This window comes from Theobroma umbraticum, unplaced genomic scaffold, assembly GCF_002168275.2.
Source record: "Theobroma umbraticum cultivar Fairchild unplaced genomic scaffold, ASM216827v3 scaffold_204.0, whole genome shotgun sequence".
NCBI lineage: Eukaryota > Viridiplantae > Streptophyta > Magnoliopsida > Malvales > Malvaceae > Theobroma > Theobroma umbraticum.
In genome coordinates this window covers 4551928-4567462 of record NW_018397267.1, presented here as the reverse complement: position 1 = coordinate 4567462, position 15535 = coordinate 4551928, and the positions used below count along the sequence as shown (strand labels likewise).

At 34.9% G+C, this 15535-nt stretch overlaps 2 protein-coding genes across 3 annotated transcripts; one reads left to right on the top strand and one right to left on the bottom strand.

Moving 5' to 3' along the window:
* The first annotated feature begins 20 nt into the window (after positions 1–20).
* On the top strand, positions 21–1396 carry PSAF (photosystem I subunit F). The gene is made up of 2 exons (XM_021438738.2): positions 21–812; positions 1162–1396. The coding sequence occupies exon 1, from the start codon at positions 120–122 to the stop codon at positions 801–803; it is 684 nt and encodes a 227-aa protein (XP_021294413.1). The 5' UTR covers positions 21–119; the 3' UTR covers positions 804–812; positions 1162–1396.
* Positions 1397–3894: 2498 nt separating this feature from the next.
* LBD4 (LOB domain-containing protein 4) lies at positions 3895–6605 on the bottom strand. Of its 2 annotated transcripts, XM_021439270.2 has the most exons (3): positions 6174–6605; positions 4641–4814; positions 3895–4401 (listed from the first exon to the last, which is right to left on the bottom strand). In XM_021439270.2, exons 1-3 carry the CDS (start codon positions 6348–6350, stop codon positions 4390–4392), a joined length of 363 nt encoding a protein of 120 aa, XP_021294945.1. In that variant the 5' UTR covers positions 6351–6605; the 3' UTR covers positions 3895–4389. The 2 variants fall into 2 exon arrangements, with proteins under 2 accessions (XP_021294945.1, XP_021294943.1); XM_021439268.2 differs by having other exon boundaries at positions 4020–4814.
* Positions 6606–15535: the final 8930 nt, after the last annotated feature.

Here is a 15535-nt window from a genome sequence, read left to right as displayed (position 1 = left end):
GAGCCTCTCCCTCCCAGAATCTAAAGCCCATCCCTCCCTCCCTCCTCCTCTCTCTCCTCTCAAATCTCCCTCTTCATCATCAAAGCAAAAGAGGAATCCCAAAAATATAGAAGCCCAAGATGTCTCTTACAATCCCAACTAATCTCTCAAAACCGCTTTTGAAGCCAAAGCTAAACTCCCAGGTTACCCCCAAAGTTTCAAGGTCGTTGGTGGTGTGCTCAAGCACTCCATCCTCAGACAAGAATTCGACATCACCCTCGGCTCCGCCGCTTCAAGCCTTCTCAGCTGCTCTAGCTCTTTCTTCCATTCTTCTTTCAGCTCCCCAGCCTGCTGTAGCTGACATTTCAGGGCTCACCCCATGCAAGGAGTCCAAGCAGTTCGCCAAACGTGAACAGCAGCAGATCAAGAAGCTCCAGTCATCGTTGAATCTTTACGCCCCTGACAGTGCTCCAGCTCTGGCTATCAAAGCAACCATCGAGAAAACCAAGAGAAGATTCGACAACTATGGGAAATACGGGCTGCTTTGTGGCTCTGATGGGTTGCCTCATTTGATAGTGAACGGTGACCAGAGGCACTGGGGTGAGTTCATCACACCAGGCCTGTTGTTCTTGTACATCGCTGGATGGATCGGGTGGGTTGGAAGAAGCTACCTGATTGCTATAAGGGATGATAAGAAGCCAGCCATGAAGGAGATCATCATCGATGTGCCTTTGGCTAGCAGTCTGCTCTTTAGAGGCTTCATCTGGCCTGTCGCAGCCTACAGAGAGCTTATCAATGGTGACCTGGTTGCCAAGGACGTGTAATCTCCTCAGGTCTGCCTATCTTCTCTCTCATTAAACTTATATTTTTCAAATTTAATTATTTATGTTGCATTACTTTATCTTGAATCGTTAGCGATAACTTTTTTTTTTTTTTGGTTAACAACAATACATAATACTGTAGTAAGTAACTTGTGATACATTTTGTCTTGAAATTCATGAGATAGAACGAAAGGGAATCGTAAAATCAGAAAATTTTCCTTGATTATTTGTTTTATTACTAAGCTATCAATGTTTCTATGTTTTTATTATTAAGATTGGAGCATTCCTATGTATGATAGTAGTTTATAGTAATTAATTGGGTGTATTAATTTGGTTTCTATTGTGATGTTTTTGGGCACAGATATTGAATGGAACGAACACTGGGATGGGACGGAAGACGGTGTGCTTTAGACTGAATATTGTTTGTGGGAAGAGAGGCATCTTGGGAAATTTCTTGTACTTAAAATGCAAAATTTTTTCTTTCCCTAGTGAATGCAATGCTAGTGTTAAACATTTGGAGCTCATCAGCTTTCCATTTCAATCTGTTGTTATCCAAAGTCATGTGACTATATGTTATATAAATATCTCCTTCTAAACAGCAATCTTAGAATACTATGTGCTCTTGTACTATCAGTTTAGATGTGCAGCAAAAAATAGACATAAAGTGGCAAATGTAGTTAGCAATAAGTAGCCTCTATCACCTCGTTATGGCACAAACTAAATAAAAGGACTAATAGAAGGCCAGGAACTTGCTCTGATAGCTAAATTTTAAAACCTAAATCATCAAAAGTTTAAAAAGCTTATGAGGTAATCTAATTCAGTACAGAAATGTGGGACTTGTCTTTTCGTTAGTATTGAACTTTTGTCTGCGTTGGAAATTTAACTTTCTTCCATGCCAGTGTTCTGTAAACACAGAGAGCCGATTTCCCCTTCAAGCTCATGCATTCCAGGGCCATTGAGTCCAGGCAAGTCCATTCATAACATTGGCATTCCTTCTCAATTTACATGCAGTTTATAAAACTACATATATATTAATGGTAAAGATTATTATATTCTTAGGTACAATTAGTTAATTAATTAAAGGTAATATAAAGCCAATCCATTAGCAGCGAGGCACCTGTCTTCTCTGCACTCGGAAATGAAATTGGCAAACCTGGATCTCGTCATTAGCCCATCTTTTTAGCCACTACCCGCTGGTCTTGAGCCCTCTATGTTGGACCTTGACCTGACCTAAGTTGAAAACTTGCAATTTGCCTTTTTTCAGGTTAGTTATATACATCGATATTGGACTACATACAAACCATGTTTGGGCCTTGATCATTCCAATAAATTCTTGAATTTTAGTCATCCTTGAGCTAAGTGCATCCGCTATGACATCTATTAGAGAAAAAAATAGTGAACATAATTGTGTCTTCGATTAGATGGACTGGAACAGAAAAAAGTGAGTTCAAATAAAGTAAAAAACAAGCTCAAATTGGTTGATTTAATGGAATCTAAATTCCAGCCTTGAAGTGGATGAAAAATGTCCTTTTCCTAGAGTTGACTTGGAAGACAGTGGGTAAATCATGGAGCATAAGTTATGTATGGAATTCAAGTTAAAAATCACTTTCTTCGCGTTTAAACTTTAGAGTCCAAAAGATAAAATGTGGGTTTGTGGGTTAATTAGCCTGTCTACATCATAGCCAAGGGACATAATGAGAAGGGATTTGACTTGTAGAAGTCCATAATGGTGAGTGCATCCACCAACCCCAAGCTTTCGAGAGGGTAGAGGAGAGGAGGGAGCAATCCTCATTCCTCATTCCTCATTCCAAATACACCTGCCACTTCACTGTTGGTAACCCTAATGGGGAGCAAAAAGGAGCTAGTACAGGTATGATTTGGGTTTGGTAAATTTGTCAACATTTTTTAGCTCATGGTAATTTCTTTTCTTTGGGAAGGTTAGATCGATGAGTGTAAACATTTGACAAGTTTACTGCAAGCTTGGCAGTTTTTTCTTCCAAATTTTGATCCTTTGTTTCATGACCAATCACTTTTCTTGCTTTTGTTTCAACATTAACGGTAAGGACATTGATCTCTTTTGATAGTATTGGCTTTGACTAATGAATCAATCATCGCATATCCACAGCAGCATTTAGTCTCACTCTCACCCAAAGATATTGTTTTTTTTTACAAAAAAAAAAAAAGGCAAGGAAATCTAGTGCTAATTAGGCTACCTAAGACCTTTTACCGAAAATGAACTGATTTTTCATGTTCCATGGCTGTTCTCCTCTTTTACTCCAAGTCAGTATCATTTCTTCACATGATCCTTGATTGAACCAATAAGAAAAGATGGTCAGACACATACAGCTTAACAACTCTGCTTGGAATAAAGCTACCAATCTTTGAAACTATAGGAAGTGGTTTTCTATTGAGGAGATCCAAATCCAATGTGCTTCTGTTGTCCTCCGACCTTAACTGTAAACAACTGGGAAAATATTCATGATTTTCACCATTTTCAGTCTAGAAGATAGACTGAATATGGACATGATTGGTTAAGGTTAGACTTTCTGTAGAGTCCCATGCTGCATTATTTGACAGCACCCACATATGCAACACTTATTTTCTCCAAACCCAACATGTTATTTAATTGATTGGATGGAAGGACATTAAAGTAGGCAAGCAGTCTACTCTACTACATAAGAGGGAGTGCATGCTGGCCACATTAACCACCCTAAACTGCTGACCTCTTGGTGAGATAGCTTCCATGAGCTCAATAAGATCTCATCATTACGGGTTTGATTATTGGGGAACCGAAAGAATTAATGTCACAAAAAGGAACGCTAGCTTGATGCTAAGGAGTCTTCAACCAACTGAATCATGATGAATCGCATATGCCAGCTGCTCCACAAGGGCTTTCGAGGTGTTAATGTCTCTCTATAGTAAGAGAGCGATTTCCAACGTCCATTCAAAACGTTTTCTCCAAAAGTTTTCAACAAATGAACGTGACAACAGCATAAAATTGTCTTCTTTTTAATAGCTTGCTAGACTTTTCTTACGAACCGCCTGGCATACCTAAGTTTTCAAGTCCTTGGCTTTTTCTGTTGAAATTTTGAACTCTAATAAAAGTAGCAATAAAATTTCCATTAGCTAAAGCAATGGAATCCTGCAATTCCATTTTTTTCTTTCTCCCTTCTTTTTTGAGTTGAAAAATTCAGTTAAATAATGTGACAAATTAACCAGATAAATTAGGTGAATCCCCAGCTACCCCATTAGCCAAGGCAAACAAGAGTAGATAAGAAAATTTATCAAATAGTAATGGTGTTGACGTGCTATATGTGGTCGGTAAACAAACACCACAAAGTATTAAGCCGATGCTGAAAATACAACCAGTCATCACATCAATTAGATAGAATGGCGAAATTCATGCACCAGCCTCAGTCCATTTATATAAATTACTATTATAAATGACTCGCTATATATAAAGTTAAATTATATATGTACATTCTAGTTAATGACCAAGACCCTTTTCAAACCAAAGTAAGCTAAATGACCTTGAACCACCACTCTAGCCGCCACAGCGCCACCGCTGCTGCCACCACCTCTCTTTTCTCTACCCAAATTGCTGTATATAAAGGGATTATATTAAGAGGGAATTTAAGCATAGGGTGACAAAAATTTAGCCTAGATATAATTAAGCTAGTATGACCACATAGACTCTCCCAAGCTAGCATGGTCCACTACCATATCCACGTCAAACATGGGCTTGGCTTGCGAACCCATGAGCTTAGGAGAGGGTGACCCGCTATTACTTGGGCTTCCTGGGCCAAAACCATGATGTGAAAAGGATGCGGTCTGCCTCACCCGGAGGTGCACCACCTCTGCCTGTGCCAGGGCCAGTTGGGTTTGAAGGGCGTCTATCTGCTGCTGCAGCGATGATATGGCTCCGACACACCCGTAAACGGGATCACGGACCCTGGCGTTGGCCTCATAGACCATGCTACTGACCGCGTCGCCCCGCTGGTGCACTGGCAACTCCTGCAAGTTCAGCTTCATTTTGTCAGATATGCAGGGCCCAAAAGGGGGGGAAAACAGCAGTAGTCATCAGGCGGAAGTTAAGGCCCATGGGCCTGAAACCGACACTAGTATGAGGTCTAGGCGGCCTCATCTTAATATCTCTTGCCTTGCGTCATTTTCTATGGTTTAGTATTAAATTGAATTTGTCAACAGTCCAGGACTATTATTCAGCACAAAAAGGTGTTTTCTTTTACATTTTTATTTTTACTGGGTGATTCCAGGGCGCCAACTTCTAATCGTATTTTACTTGGTGGCCTCTCCATGTTGGCACCGAGCTTGCTTTTTGGGCAATAGATTTAGGTGCCTCAATTCTTTAGTTATATTTTAATATGTTGGGATCTCTTGAGTGAAAAGACTATTTCATGCCTACTTGGGGGTATAGTATACCTATATATTCAATCGAAAACAAAGGTAGTCAAAAGAGATATTTGCTTGTAATTCTCATTAGAAAAGCAACTAGGAGACATCTTCACGTGATCCCCAAACAGCCCTTAGAAATTCAAGCAGAAATGAGAAAAGCAAACTCATTCTAAATGTTCTTAATTAAATACACTTGTTTTTACCATCTCAAATGCTCTTGACAATGGATAACGCGTGTTTCAAGTAATCAAATAGCTGAATAAGTGATTTTCAGCTCATTAATGTTTGACAGTTTGAAATCTAGCTAGGTCCTAGCTAGAGAGGTTCAAATAGAAAAGAATGGAGCAAGTTATTGGCATTACCTAGAGGCTCTATAGGGACGGGCACTGTTGATTAACTTTGGTTTCATCTTAAAAAAAAAGATACCATCTACTTAAAATGAAGTAAACAACTGACTGGGTTAATCTTTGTACAAAAAATTAGAGACTTAACAGGGAAATTAACAACTGCATATATTTGACCCTCTAAATTCTAGGCATCACCAGAATTGCTTTTGCTAATTAGTGCCAGCCTCATTACCCTAAGGAAGGAATTGGAAAAAAATGAACAAAAAGATTTATTATTCACCAAAACCCTTTAATTAGGAATTAATTTCTCTCAGAAGCACTTCAATAACAATGACTATTGTAATCTGCTCAATTCTGCTATATTAGTGTCAAGTAATAAAGTCAATTAAGTCATAGCTGCGGGCAAGCTTCAAGGCAGAGTCTTAAAGTACTATTGGAACGTAGAATGAAATAAAATTTCCCATGGTTTAGAGAAATAATCTTAGTCAAATTAAAGCTAGAGAATCAAAGAAGTCATTTTCCTAAGCAAGAAGGAGTTCCCAAAGCCCACCCAAGTGTTTTGGTGAGAAAAAAACTTAGTATTAATTTATAAGTACTAAGTGGTAGTAGAAACCTGTAGCATCTTGTTGACATTGCTAGCCCCAAACACCTTGTGCACATTAGCAAACTTCTGGGGCTCATCGGCAGGGAAATAAGGAGCAAAAACACAGTCTTGGGCACACCTTCTCCTAAGAAGCTTGCATGCTGCACATGGTGACGCTGCGCCCTGCTTCCTGCCACTCTCCTTCATGGTTGCCACGTGTTTATAGCTAGGGGTACCCTCACTAATTTTAATACTGTCAATGAGAAAAAAAAGTGCACCCCTACTTTAATTCGTAGAGTGTCTTTTTTTTATTATTTTGTTTTTTCTTGGTGAGTAGCAGAAGCTGAAGGGCAAAAGAAAGATAAAGCAGGTGAAGAAGAAGAAGAAGAAGAAGAAGGAGGAGGAGGAGGAGAAGAAAAGTAGCCAAAGAGGGAAAGATGGATGGTGAAATGAGAGTAGGGGAGGGAGGGCTTGGAGGGCAAGAAGTGGTGGTATTTTATAAGCAAAAAGGTCAGGACATCTGAGATGGACCCCATCTAAGAAAACCCTTGGGATTTTGGTAGACAAAAAACATCTCCAATGACTTGACACCTTTGGCTTCATTTTTCCAAATCTTTTATACATTTCTATAAACTTTTCTACATAATTATATTATATTATTTTCTTACAGATAAAATGTACTCATGACAGTGTCAAATAACACTCCAAATTAATCCTCTCAAAACAAGTTTATTAAATTTTGGATTCTGAAATGAGATTTTAGTTTTTTCTGATAAAATTTGCATATTCATTTTTAATATTTGAAATTAAAAATTAAAAATTTATATATGAATGTATCCATTTGAAAGTTGTTATAACTGAAAAAGTAAATGGTTTTTTTCATCAAAAAATGACTATGATCATATTGAGGAAAATAGGGACATGATTTTTGCTCTTTTTCTTAATAGGATTTGCATAGAATGGGTTTAATTTATTTGGTGGGTCCCTAAAATTTCATTGCATGTTAGGCCTCTCTTTTAAGCAGTGTGAAAATGATGCATGTGCATGCCTAGGAGCATATGCTAATTAATGAATATTTTCAACATTAATCATGATACTAGAGTTTGGCCAACAAAAAACAGATATTTTTATATATTTTTTATGGATCCAATGCATGTATAGAAAATTCTCACCTCTTGTTTCCATCTTCTTACTCTAAGCTAGTGTGAACCTATGGACTGGTTGGTCAATTGGGATATACTGAAGTGAGAATATATACTAAGATTTATTCAGTTTCATGAAGATGTAGATTTTTGAAACAAGAGATTTGCACTCCTAATTATTTAAGCAAATAATGCAAGTTTTCTTATACCAAAAGAAATAGCAGAGAGAGAGAGAGAGAAAAGAAATAGTTATTAGAAAGCAAAATACTTTGACAAATTCACTATCTTAGAACAGTAGGGAAAGGGCAAAATTATGATGCTAGAATTTCCTGATTAATTAATTCAGATAAAAATAAAAAAAAAACATAGGATTGCTGATTGCATGCTGCAGCTGCAACTGCACTAACAGATAAAATAATACTAATAATGAAAGAGCAATTTGCAATGACATGTTGGGAAATGCTTTAATTTAATCGAAAGCAGCAACTTCTTTTTTGGTCACAGAGGACGTTTTGTTAGTTATACAGTGCTTTACCTTTTTTATTTATATATATACATAACAGTTAAAAAACATGATGCATTGGCTTGTCAACTTAATGATGATTTGCGTATATATGATGAGATTAATTTAGTTTAGCAAGCAATTAGGCATTTAATTAATGAAATACAAATTTAATTGGAGATTGTTTAAGAAAATTATTCTCACCTGTTTCTCGACCGTTCTATATATTGCTTTAAAAATAGTGCAAACATGCGTACGTCTAGGTTATATTCCCACGAGCCAATAATTTCAAGCCATAAACAAAAATAGAGAGTCAATAATTCCGGCTTCAGAGGATACAATTTTTTTTTTGAACCTTTTTATAAGCATATATATGGAACTTTATTCTCTATCTGAAACCTACGGCCTTTTCTTGCTCACACATGATAATTTCACCTTTTGACTGCTTGTGATACAAGCAGCTATTTTCAGCTGCAAAAAGTGGAAGCAAAATGTTTGGCACTCGAATTTAAAATTTTTCCACAAAAATTATTTTTTTATTCACATTCAATTTTTTTATTTAGTTCAATTTTTCTTTTGATTTCATTTATTTTGATTTTTTTTGTTTTTCATCAAAACTTATATTAATATTTTAATATAAAGATTGAAACAAATCTACTTACTTTTGAATTTTTGCAACAAAAAAAAATTGTTATGTAATTTAATTTTGGAGAATTTTTATAACTTAAAAACACGAGGGCGGGCATATTGGTATCTAGAATGCAGCCTGTTATCTTTCCGTACGTCCTACTTTTAAACTTGCCGTTTCAGCTCTAAGTTGCAAGTGCATTGTGAACAGTGCCTAATTCGGCAAAGTAGGAATTGCAATTGATGATAGCCAACTTTTCAACATTGATTTTTTATTTTTATTTTTTTTGTTAACTTTCTTTTTCCATATTTTGACTGTGCTTAATTTGTTTATTACAACTTTGTAATTTACAGTAAATGGTATGTACATCATGACCACGAGCTTCCACACTCAAGTATATATACCCCCACTGCAAAATAATGATACCTACTTGTTATGATTAATGTGTTAATGGGTTTGAGCAAATTGAAGTAATTAGTGCCTTAACACTAATTAAACCAACATAATCATGGGTATCTACTCATTATCATGAAGGTATATCTGATTGGATAAGATATTTTACTATACCACTTCAATTGGTAAATGTAAAAACACATAGTCAAGTGGATTTTGTCAATGTGTAATGTTTCCAACTTAGAAGTGCTTGTATAATAAACTTTGTAAATGCTCTTTTGAAAATTGAAAGACCATAGATTGGCTATAAAATTTAATCTTTTGCCTATAAAAAGGTAAACAGGAAGGATAAAGTTTAAATATATAGCTGGCTATTTTCAGCTTTCATTTGTCTTTTGTCAGGTGAAAAATCAAATTATACAAGTGTAATTAATAAACAAATAAATGCAAAAAGAATAAAGTTCCAAAAACTGTTGTTGTAGACCGGAAGGTAGGCAAGGCAGCCGCAGCTTGTCTACTTATCATGTTTTGGTATAAATGGCTGGCTCTGTTGCTTGATCATCAGTATGTTTCCAACGAGAATAATGGTTCCTTTTAATGTGGCACCAAAGCATTGAAATTATATAATTAATGCATGGTTTCCTTTTGACTTCTGCCCAAGATAAAAAAAATTTCCCCATGTCCCTACATATTTAAAAGATGCAATACGATTGGTTACTATAAGAATTAATTCGACATCATTGCTTTAACCTAAAACTCTCGCATTGAAGAAATTGGTGTACTACAATATAATCTACATATAGAGTTTCAAAAAAGGGGTAAAAGCAAAATTTTGCAACAATTTTGCTTCTCGGTAAATGAAAGAAATCTAACCCCATCACAAATATAAAATTTTCAACACTACCATAATTAATGTTCTATAACACCATAACAGCACAAAATCTTTTCTCGATTTTAAGTTATATAAAGGGACAAGATACAAGGAGTTTTGGCAAGGGCCACGTTCGATGAACTATAGCTAGATTTGATAAACTTAGATACGATATGGATCAGTTGCATAAATAATGTGGAAGGAACGATATTTCAAGGTGTAAACACGTTTTGAAGTTCACCACCCAATGGATGAATGAACATTGACGTTGACGGTAGTTGTGTAAAAGAGAATCCGCGTAGTTCATGCGCGGCAGGAGTAATGAGAAGCGCTAAAGGTGAGTAGGCAATTACAGGTTTTGCTTGTCGTGTGTGTTGATCGGACATCTTGACTGCTGAGCTTCGGCCTATTTATTATGGTTTGCCATCAAGGTCAAATCTAGGTATAAGCCAGTGAGGGTAATTCTGAAAATTGATTAGTATTTGTCAAAAAATAATGCTATAAGTATCAAGTTTTAGTATACTCTAAAACTACTATGTATGGTTTTGTCTTCACTCTAATTGAAGAACACAAAGCAAATATAGATACTCTAACACAATAAAGTGTATAGTATACTCGGCATATATGTGAGAATCAAGTTTGTGAAAATTTACCCTCGTTGAAGAGATCAATCCAAGATCAGGATCTCTCCTTGTTTGCAATTAAATTGAAATCGAGACTTGAGTCTATTATTTTAGAATTTGATTTGAAAGTTATTGTTTTAAAAGTGTTTAATTTCCTTTCTCTCTACATGCTGCATTGTGATTTTAATTTGTGTGATTTGGATGAATTTCCCTTACAAGCATCTTTCATCAAATTTGAAAGAATTTTCAAAAAATTTTGAGTGTTTGCACACCTTAATTAGTTGCGGTAGGATTGTACTACTCCCTTGTACAATAAAAAAAAAAGACTAATAACCAGTTTTATCAATATATAAGATGAAAATTGTTAAAGAAAACAAGTTTATTTATAAAATTAAAAATATTAAGTAACTATTTTATTCACGATTAATTACCTCATCACGTTGACAACAAAAATTGATCAGTTGAACTCAAATGGGTGAAGTATTAAATTTTCCTCTAGTCAATCAATTTTTATAAGAGGGCGAATAAAATAATAATAAAATCGTATAATAATTGCACATTATAATAAGACACCAAAACTTTATGTAGGATGTACCTGAATTATTTTTTAATGCATGCTATTGTAAAGACAAACAAGCAAACATGCTCTATATCTACTGCATTATTGCTCTGGTAAATGGAGAGGAAGCACGTGCACATGCCAGGTCAGGAGGGATGTTCTGAAATCTGAATCGTAAATTGGGAGGTGGGCAGTTGAGTGTGGTACCGTCGGCAAATTAAGACTGGCCTCTTGGCTCCTTCTTCTATGTTCTGAAACTTAAATTCGTTCAATGAATCAATCAATCACCAAGCCCCATGTGTCTCTAGCTCATTTTGGTCCAGGCATTGGAGCTGCATTTGGCACCATCTGGCATGTATCTGTTGGCTGTTGCATGTTTTCTTTTTCTATATTATAGTGATGGGCGCAAATTCAAACGTAGAGTTGAGACCGAGATTTCCTTTTCTTCTTTATTTTTTGAGAATGACAAAGATTTGGTACTGTGCCGACACCGGAACTTGTCGACATGATCAGAGCAAGATCTTTGTTTGCGTTTTTGTCACAGTTTCAATTAGAACATGCGCTGAGTGTTCATATTACAAAGATATATAAAGATCCAATGAGAACCGGGGAGGCCGATGACATGGCATTCACTGTTTGCAACTATTGCACAACATTATACACAGATCATATTTTGCACTGTTACTACACCGACATAATCTGCGTCTTTCTTTCTTTCTTTTTTTTTTTTCATATTTTGATTCTTTTAAATGTTCAATTTTTTGCCGGTAAATGATTTTTTATAAGCTTTTGGGTCGTTTGATCTTGTTCTTTCTTTTTTCCTCATAGAAGTGCAACTTACTTTTTGAATAGGGGATTTGTAGTTTGGAGTGTGAATTTCCATGATCATGCCTTCTAGAATACTCGGTTTCCATTTGCTTTAAGGATAGCAAAAACAAAGAAAAGAAAAGGGCGTGATCATCATGCATTATGTAGAGTAACATCAACAGCAGAAATGTTCTACTTCGGTGCATGCCCAAATCATTCATGCCCACCAAAAGGGGAAGGCGGTGAAGAGAAGAAAAGAATTAAACCAAGAAAAAAAAAAAGAAAAAACATAATGGGGAAAGCCAAGCTGGGCCCCAGTGACAAGAGAAACTCATAATGAGGTGCTCAATGCCAAAATCTTTGGGTTAATGGATACAATAAGTATATATTGGTCAACTCTGGTCTCCTACCATTCGGTCAATGAATGTGCTTTAAGATCAGTGATTAGGGCTCCACTACCCTAGAGAACAAACCTCAATGGCGGTTGAAAATTGTGTCTGTCCAAGATCGTCAATGGAGGATGAGGATTAGGACCATTCTATTATTATATTGCATTTGGTGTAATGTCATTTTCTTTTCGATAGCTTAATTTTAATAAGCCCTTGATTATTATCATGTCGCGGTTAGAGAGTGTCAAAACTAAAGCCATTTTCTCATGGCGGCAAATTTAGGCATTTGTCGGTTAATGACTTTTCAAATTGGGTTTCTGCGGTTCAATCTTTACCCCTTTTGGATAAAATAAACTTTGACCATAAAGTTTTGTAGTTAATACTTATAATAATATAGGAAGAAGCTAGAAGAACTTTAGAAAGCAGAGGGGTATTTATCTCTAGTTGGTATTACTTCGATTTAATCGAAAAGCTGATTAAACAAGCAATGATCTTCTAATGTGCATGTTAATGTGTCTAATCATAGAAATCCTTTTATATGACCTAACCTAGCCTAATTGAGAGACAATCTGAATATAAGATCCAAGAAAAGGGGAAAGATCCACAGTAAGTTCAAATTTTATAATAATCAGTTGAAGGATTTCTAATTTGGTAGCTTCATTTCACCATGCAAAGAATTAAAATTAACCAATTGTTCTAGCCCAATATTATGCCGATAAATATCCTTTAAAATTGTAAATAATTAAAATTGTCTCATTATAAAAGAGGATCGGACTTACTTGAAGTTTTGTTTGGTAAAGTTGAAAAATATTTTCAAAAAAATTTTTGATTTTTTCCCTCATTTAGAAGAGGAAAAATCTTTACAAATATAATGTTTTACGAGTTAATGAAAAAATTAAATTAATCATCATAAAATATATTACATTTGAAAAAAACTTAAGATATTTTTCTATCTGTTTTCTCTTCTTTTTGAGATCGATCTCACAATTCTTAGAATTGATTCCACTTGAGAAGAATTGCTCCCTCCTTTGCAATTAAACAATAAAAAGCATCATTATTTTCATTTTTCTTTCATCTCTTTATATATTATTCTTCTGTTCAACAGATCATCATTAATTATTTTTATTCATTTATTTCACATGGATCATATCACTATAATTATTTACTAAAATACTACAGTATTTAATATAATATAAAATAATTAAGGTTAATTAAAATTTTTTTTATATAAAGTAAGAAATAAATTTTTGACATATGAAAATGTCTTGTTTCTTTTAATTTCAATATATAACTTATTCACTTAACAAACTAACTTGAATAACAAGATGATGAGAAATAAATAAATAAATAAAAATAGTTAAATATTATTTATATATAATATATTTGAAATTGAAAATATATTTTGAAGTATTGCATATTGATAAATATTAAAATTTTTATGATATGGTAGAAAATCATTGAAAATGGACAAGATAATTGAAATAATAAAAAATATTTTTGATAATTTATATAAATAATAAAAAATATTAACTTTTTTCATAAAATATTTTATTAAAAAGATTCTTTCTTCAAATTATATTCAGATTATCAAATGGAACCCAAGATTAAAAATTTTGAACAAAAATAACCCAACTCTTTCGGTAATAAAGGGATTTCAAAGTCTCTTAGTTGGCAACATTCTTGGATGTGATTTTTGATTTGACCCGAATCTTGTAATAAAAATAATGAATATTTACATACTTTAACAAAAACTTAACGTCCAATGCAGCTCATTGGTTGTTGAGTTCCATAGTCCATGGCCTTATTAATTTAAAGTTTAAACCCCATTTTTTTTTCTGAGGAATTAAAAGAATATCATTTTTTAGTGAAACTAGGGAGCTATATGTCATGAAGGAGAGAAGAAAAAAATTCAATCTTGGATTTGGGTAGATTGCGAATATATGTCATGAAAGGAAAAAAGCTGAAAAATGTGGGCAGCTATATATTATTAAAACACTGCCTAAAGTCAAGGGCAATAATAATGTAAGACACTACTGGAAAATGCAATTGGTCCATTGTAACAACCGCACACTTTGCTACGTTTAGAGGAACACAAACAGAACCCTTTGGTCAGTTAAATTAGGTGAGCAATCATTTCTTTTCTTTTCTTTCTTTCTTTTTTTTTTTTTTTGGCCTTTTCTTTTTCTAAGGTACAACCCGCCGTTAGGAAAATTTAATTGGGTATATTTAGTCAAAGAAATGGAAATAATATTTTCAATGAAAATAAAAATCTTTTCGTCAAAGAATGGCATGCAATTGAATGTATAGTCAACCCAAATAGGACACATCTTCGACCGTTGGTAAAGAAAAGGAGGGAGTGGGACGCAAAAAATTCAAAGCGAAGGGGGTCCCAGATGAGATTAGTAGAAAATCGAAGCACTTGTTTTGTTTCCCCAAATAACTTCCACCGTATCACGTGCACCTTACAAATTTTTCATATGTGGTATATGTCAATGTAATGTAATTCATGCGCAAAACAGGCCATTAATATTTTGTAAGGTACGTGGAGAGAACATGTTGTAGGAGGCTACAAGCTAGCAGAGGGGGGAGAGCCGGGGACTACATGAATGTTGTCCGTTAGTAGAAAATGAGAGTCTAAGGTTGCCAAAAGTCATACATACATGGAAGGACCAAAGGGTAATGATACCAATTTTTTTATGTCTTGTCTGAGGCCACGCTTGTTCTCACGTTTAAGGTCTTATGGAATGTATGATGCAGTGTGGAAAAAGACCAGCCATTACAACATCTGAAAAGTCGTGAGGACCAAGGAAAAAAAAAGTGCAGTCTATGGCATTTGGCCGTTTTGGTGGGTCAAGTATAAGAAAACAAAAACTAAATATTTGAAGTTAGAGCTGTTCAAAAGAACAAGAAATATAGTTAGCGATGACAATATATATATAAATATAAATATATATATGTCTAAGCCAAAGTTTTATAGGATTCCCTTGTAAAATCACCATGTACTGTTAACCCAAAGATAAGATCAATGTTATCCTTTGGAATAAATTTGTGGTGGCTATCTTCGGACTTGAAAATTTTTGTAAGAATTGTTGGCGGAGTACAATTGAGACATTGGGGGGTCAAAAAGTTTGGCCCCGTGATCAGTTATTCCATTTCTCACCTAAATTTTATGTCGACATCATCGGCGTGGATCCATAAACTAGCTGTATTTGATTTTGCAGGGACCTGTTTTCCTTTATCTTTATTCTCTTTGCTTGTTTTGAGTTCAAATCTAGTTCACACACCTCTAAAATTTTCCGGTATCAATTCCCACTCCTCTACCAACCAGTTCCTGATTAGGTGCCATATATTTGTCAGGCCAAAGAATGTTTCCCAAACCGTAGATAAACTTTAACATCGTGTTAAGGCTTTAGGCTGGCACACCAAATATATCAGGATCTATGGGAACAGATTTGATGTTGCATCTATCAAATCCATG

Coding starts and splice junctions, on each gene's coding strand:
- PSAF (XM_021438738.2), top strand. CDS start 120: ATGTCTCTTACAATCCCAACTAATCTCTCAAAACCGCTTTTGAAGCCA.
- LBD4 (XM_021439268.2), bottom strand. CDS start 6,350: ATGAAGGAGAGTGGCAGGAAGCAGGGCGCAGCGTCACCATGTGCAGCA. Junction 4,815..6,173: donor ATGTCAACAAGATGCTACAG/GTTTCTACTACC, acceptor CTGAACTTGCAG/GAGTTGCCAGTGCACCAGCG.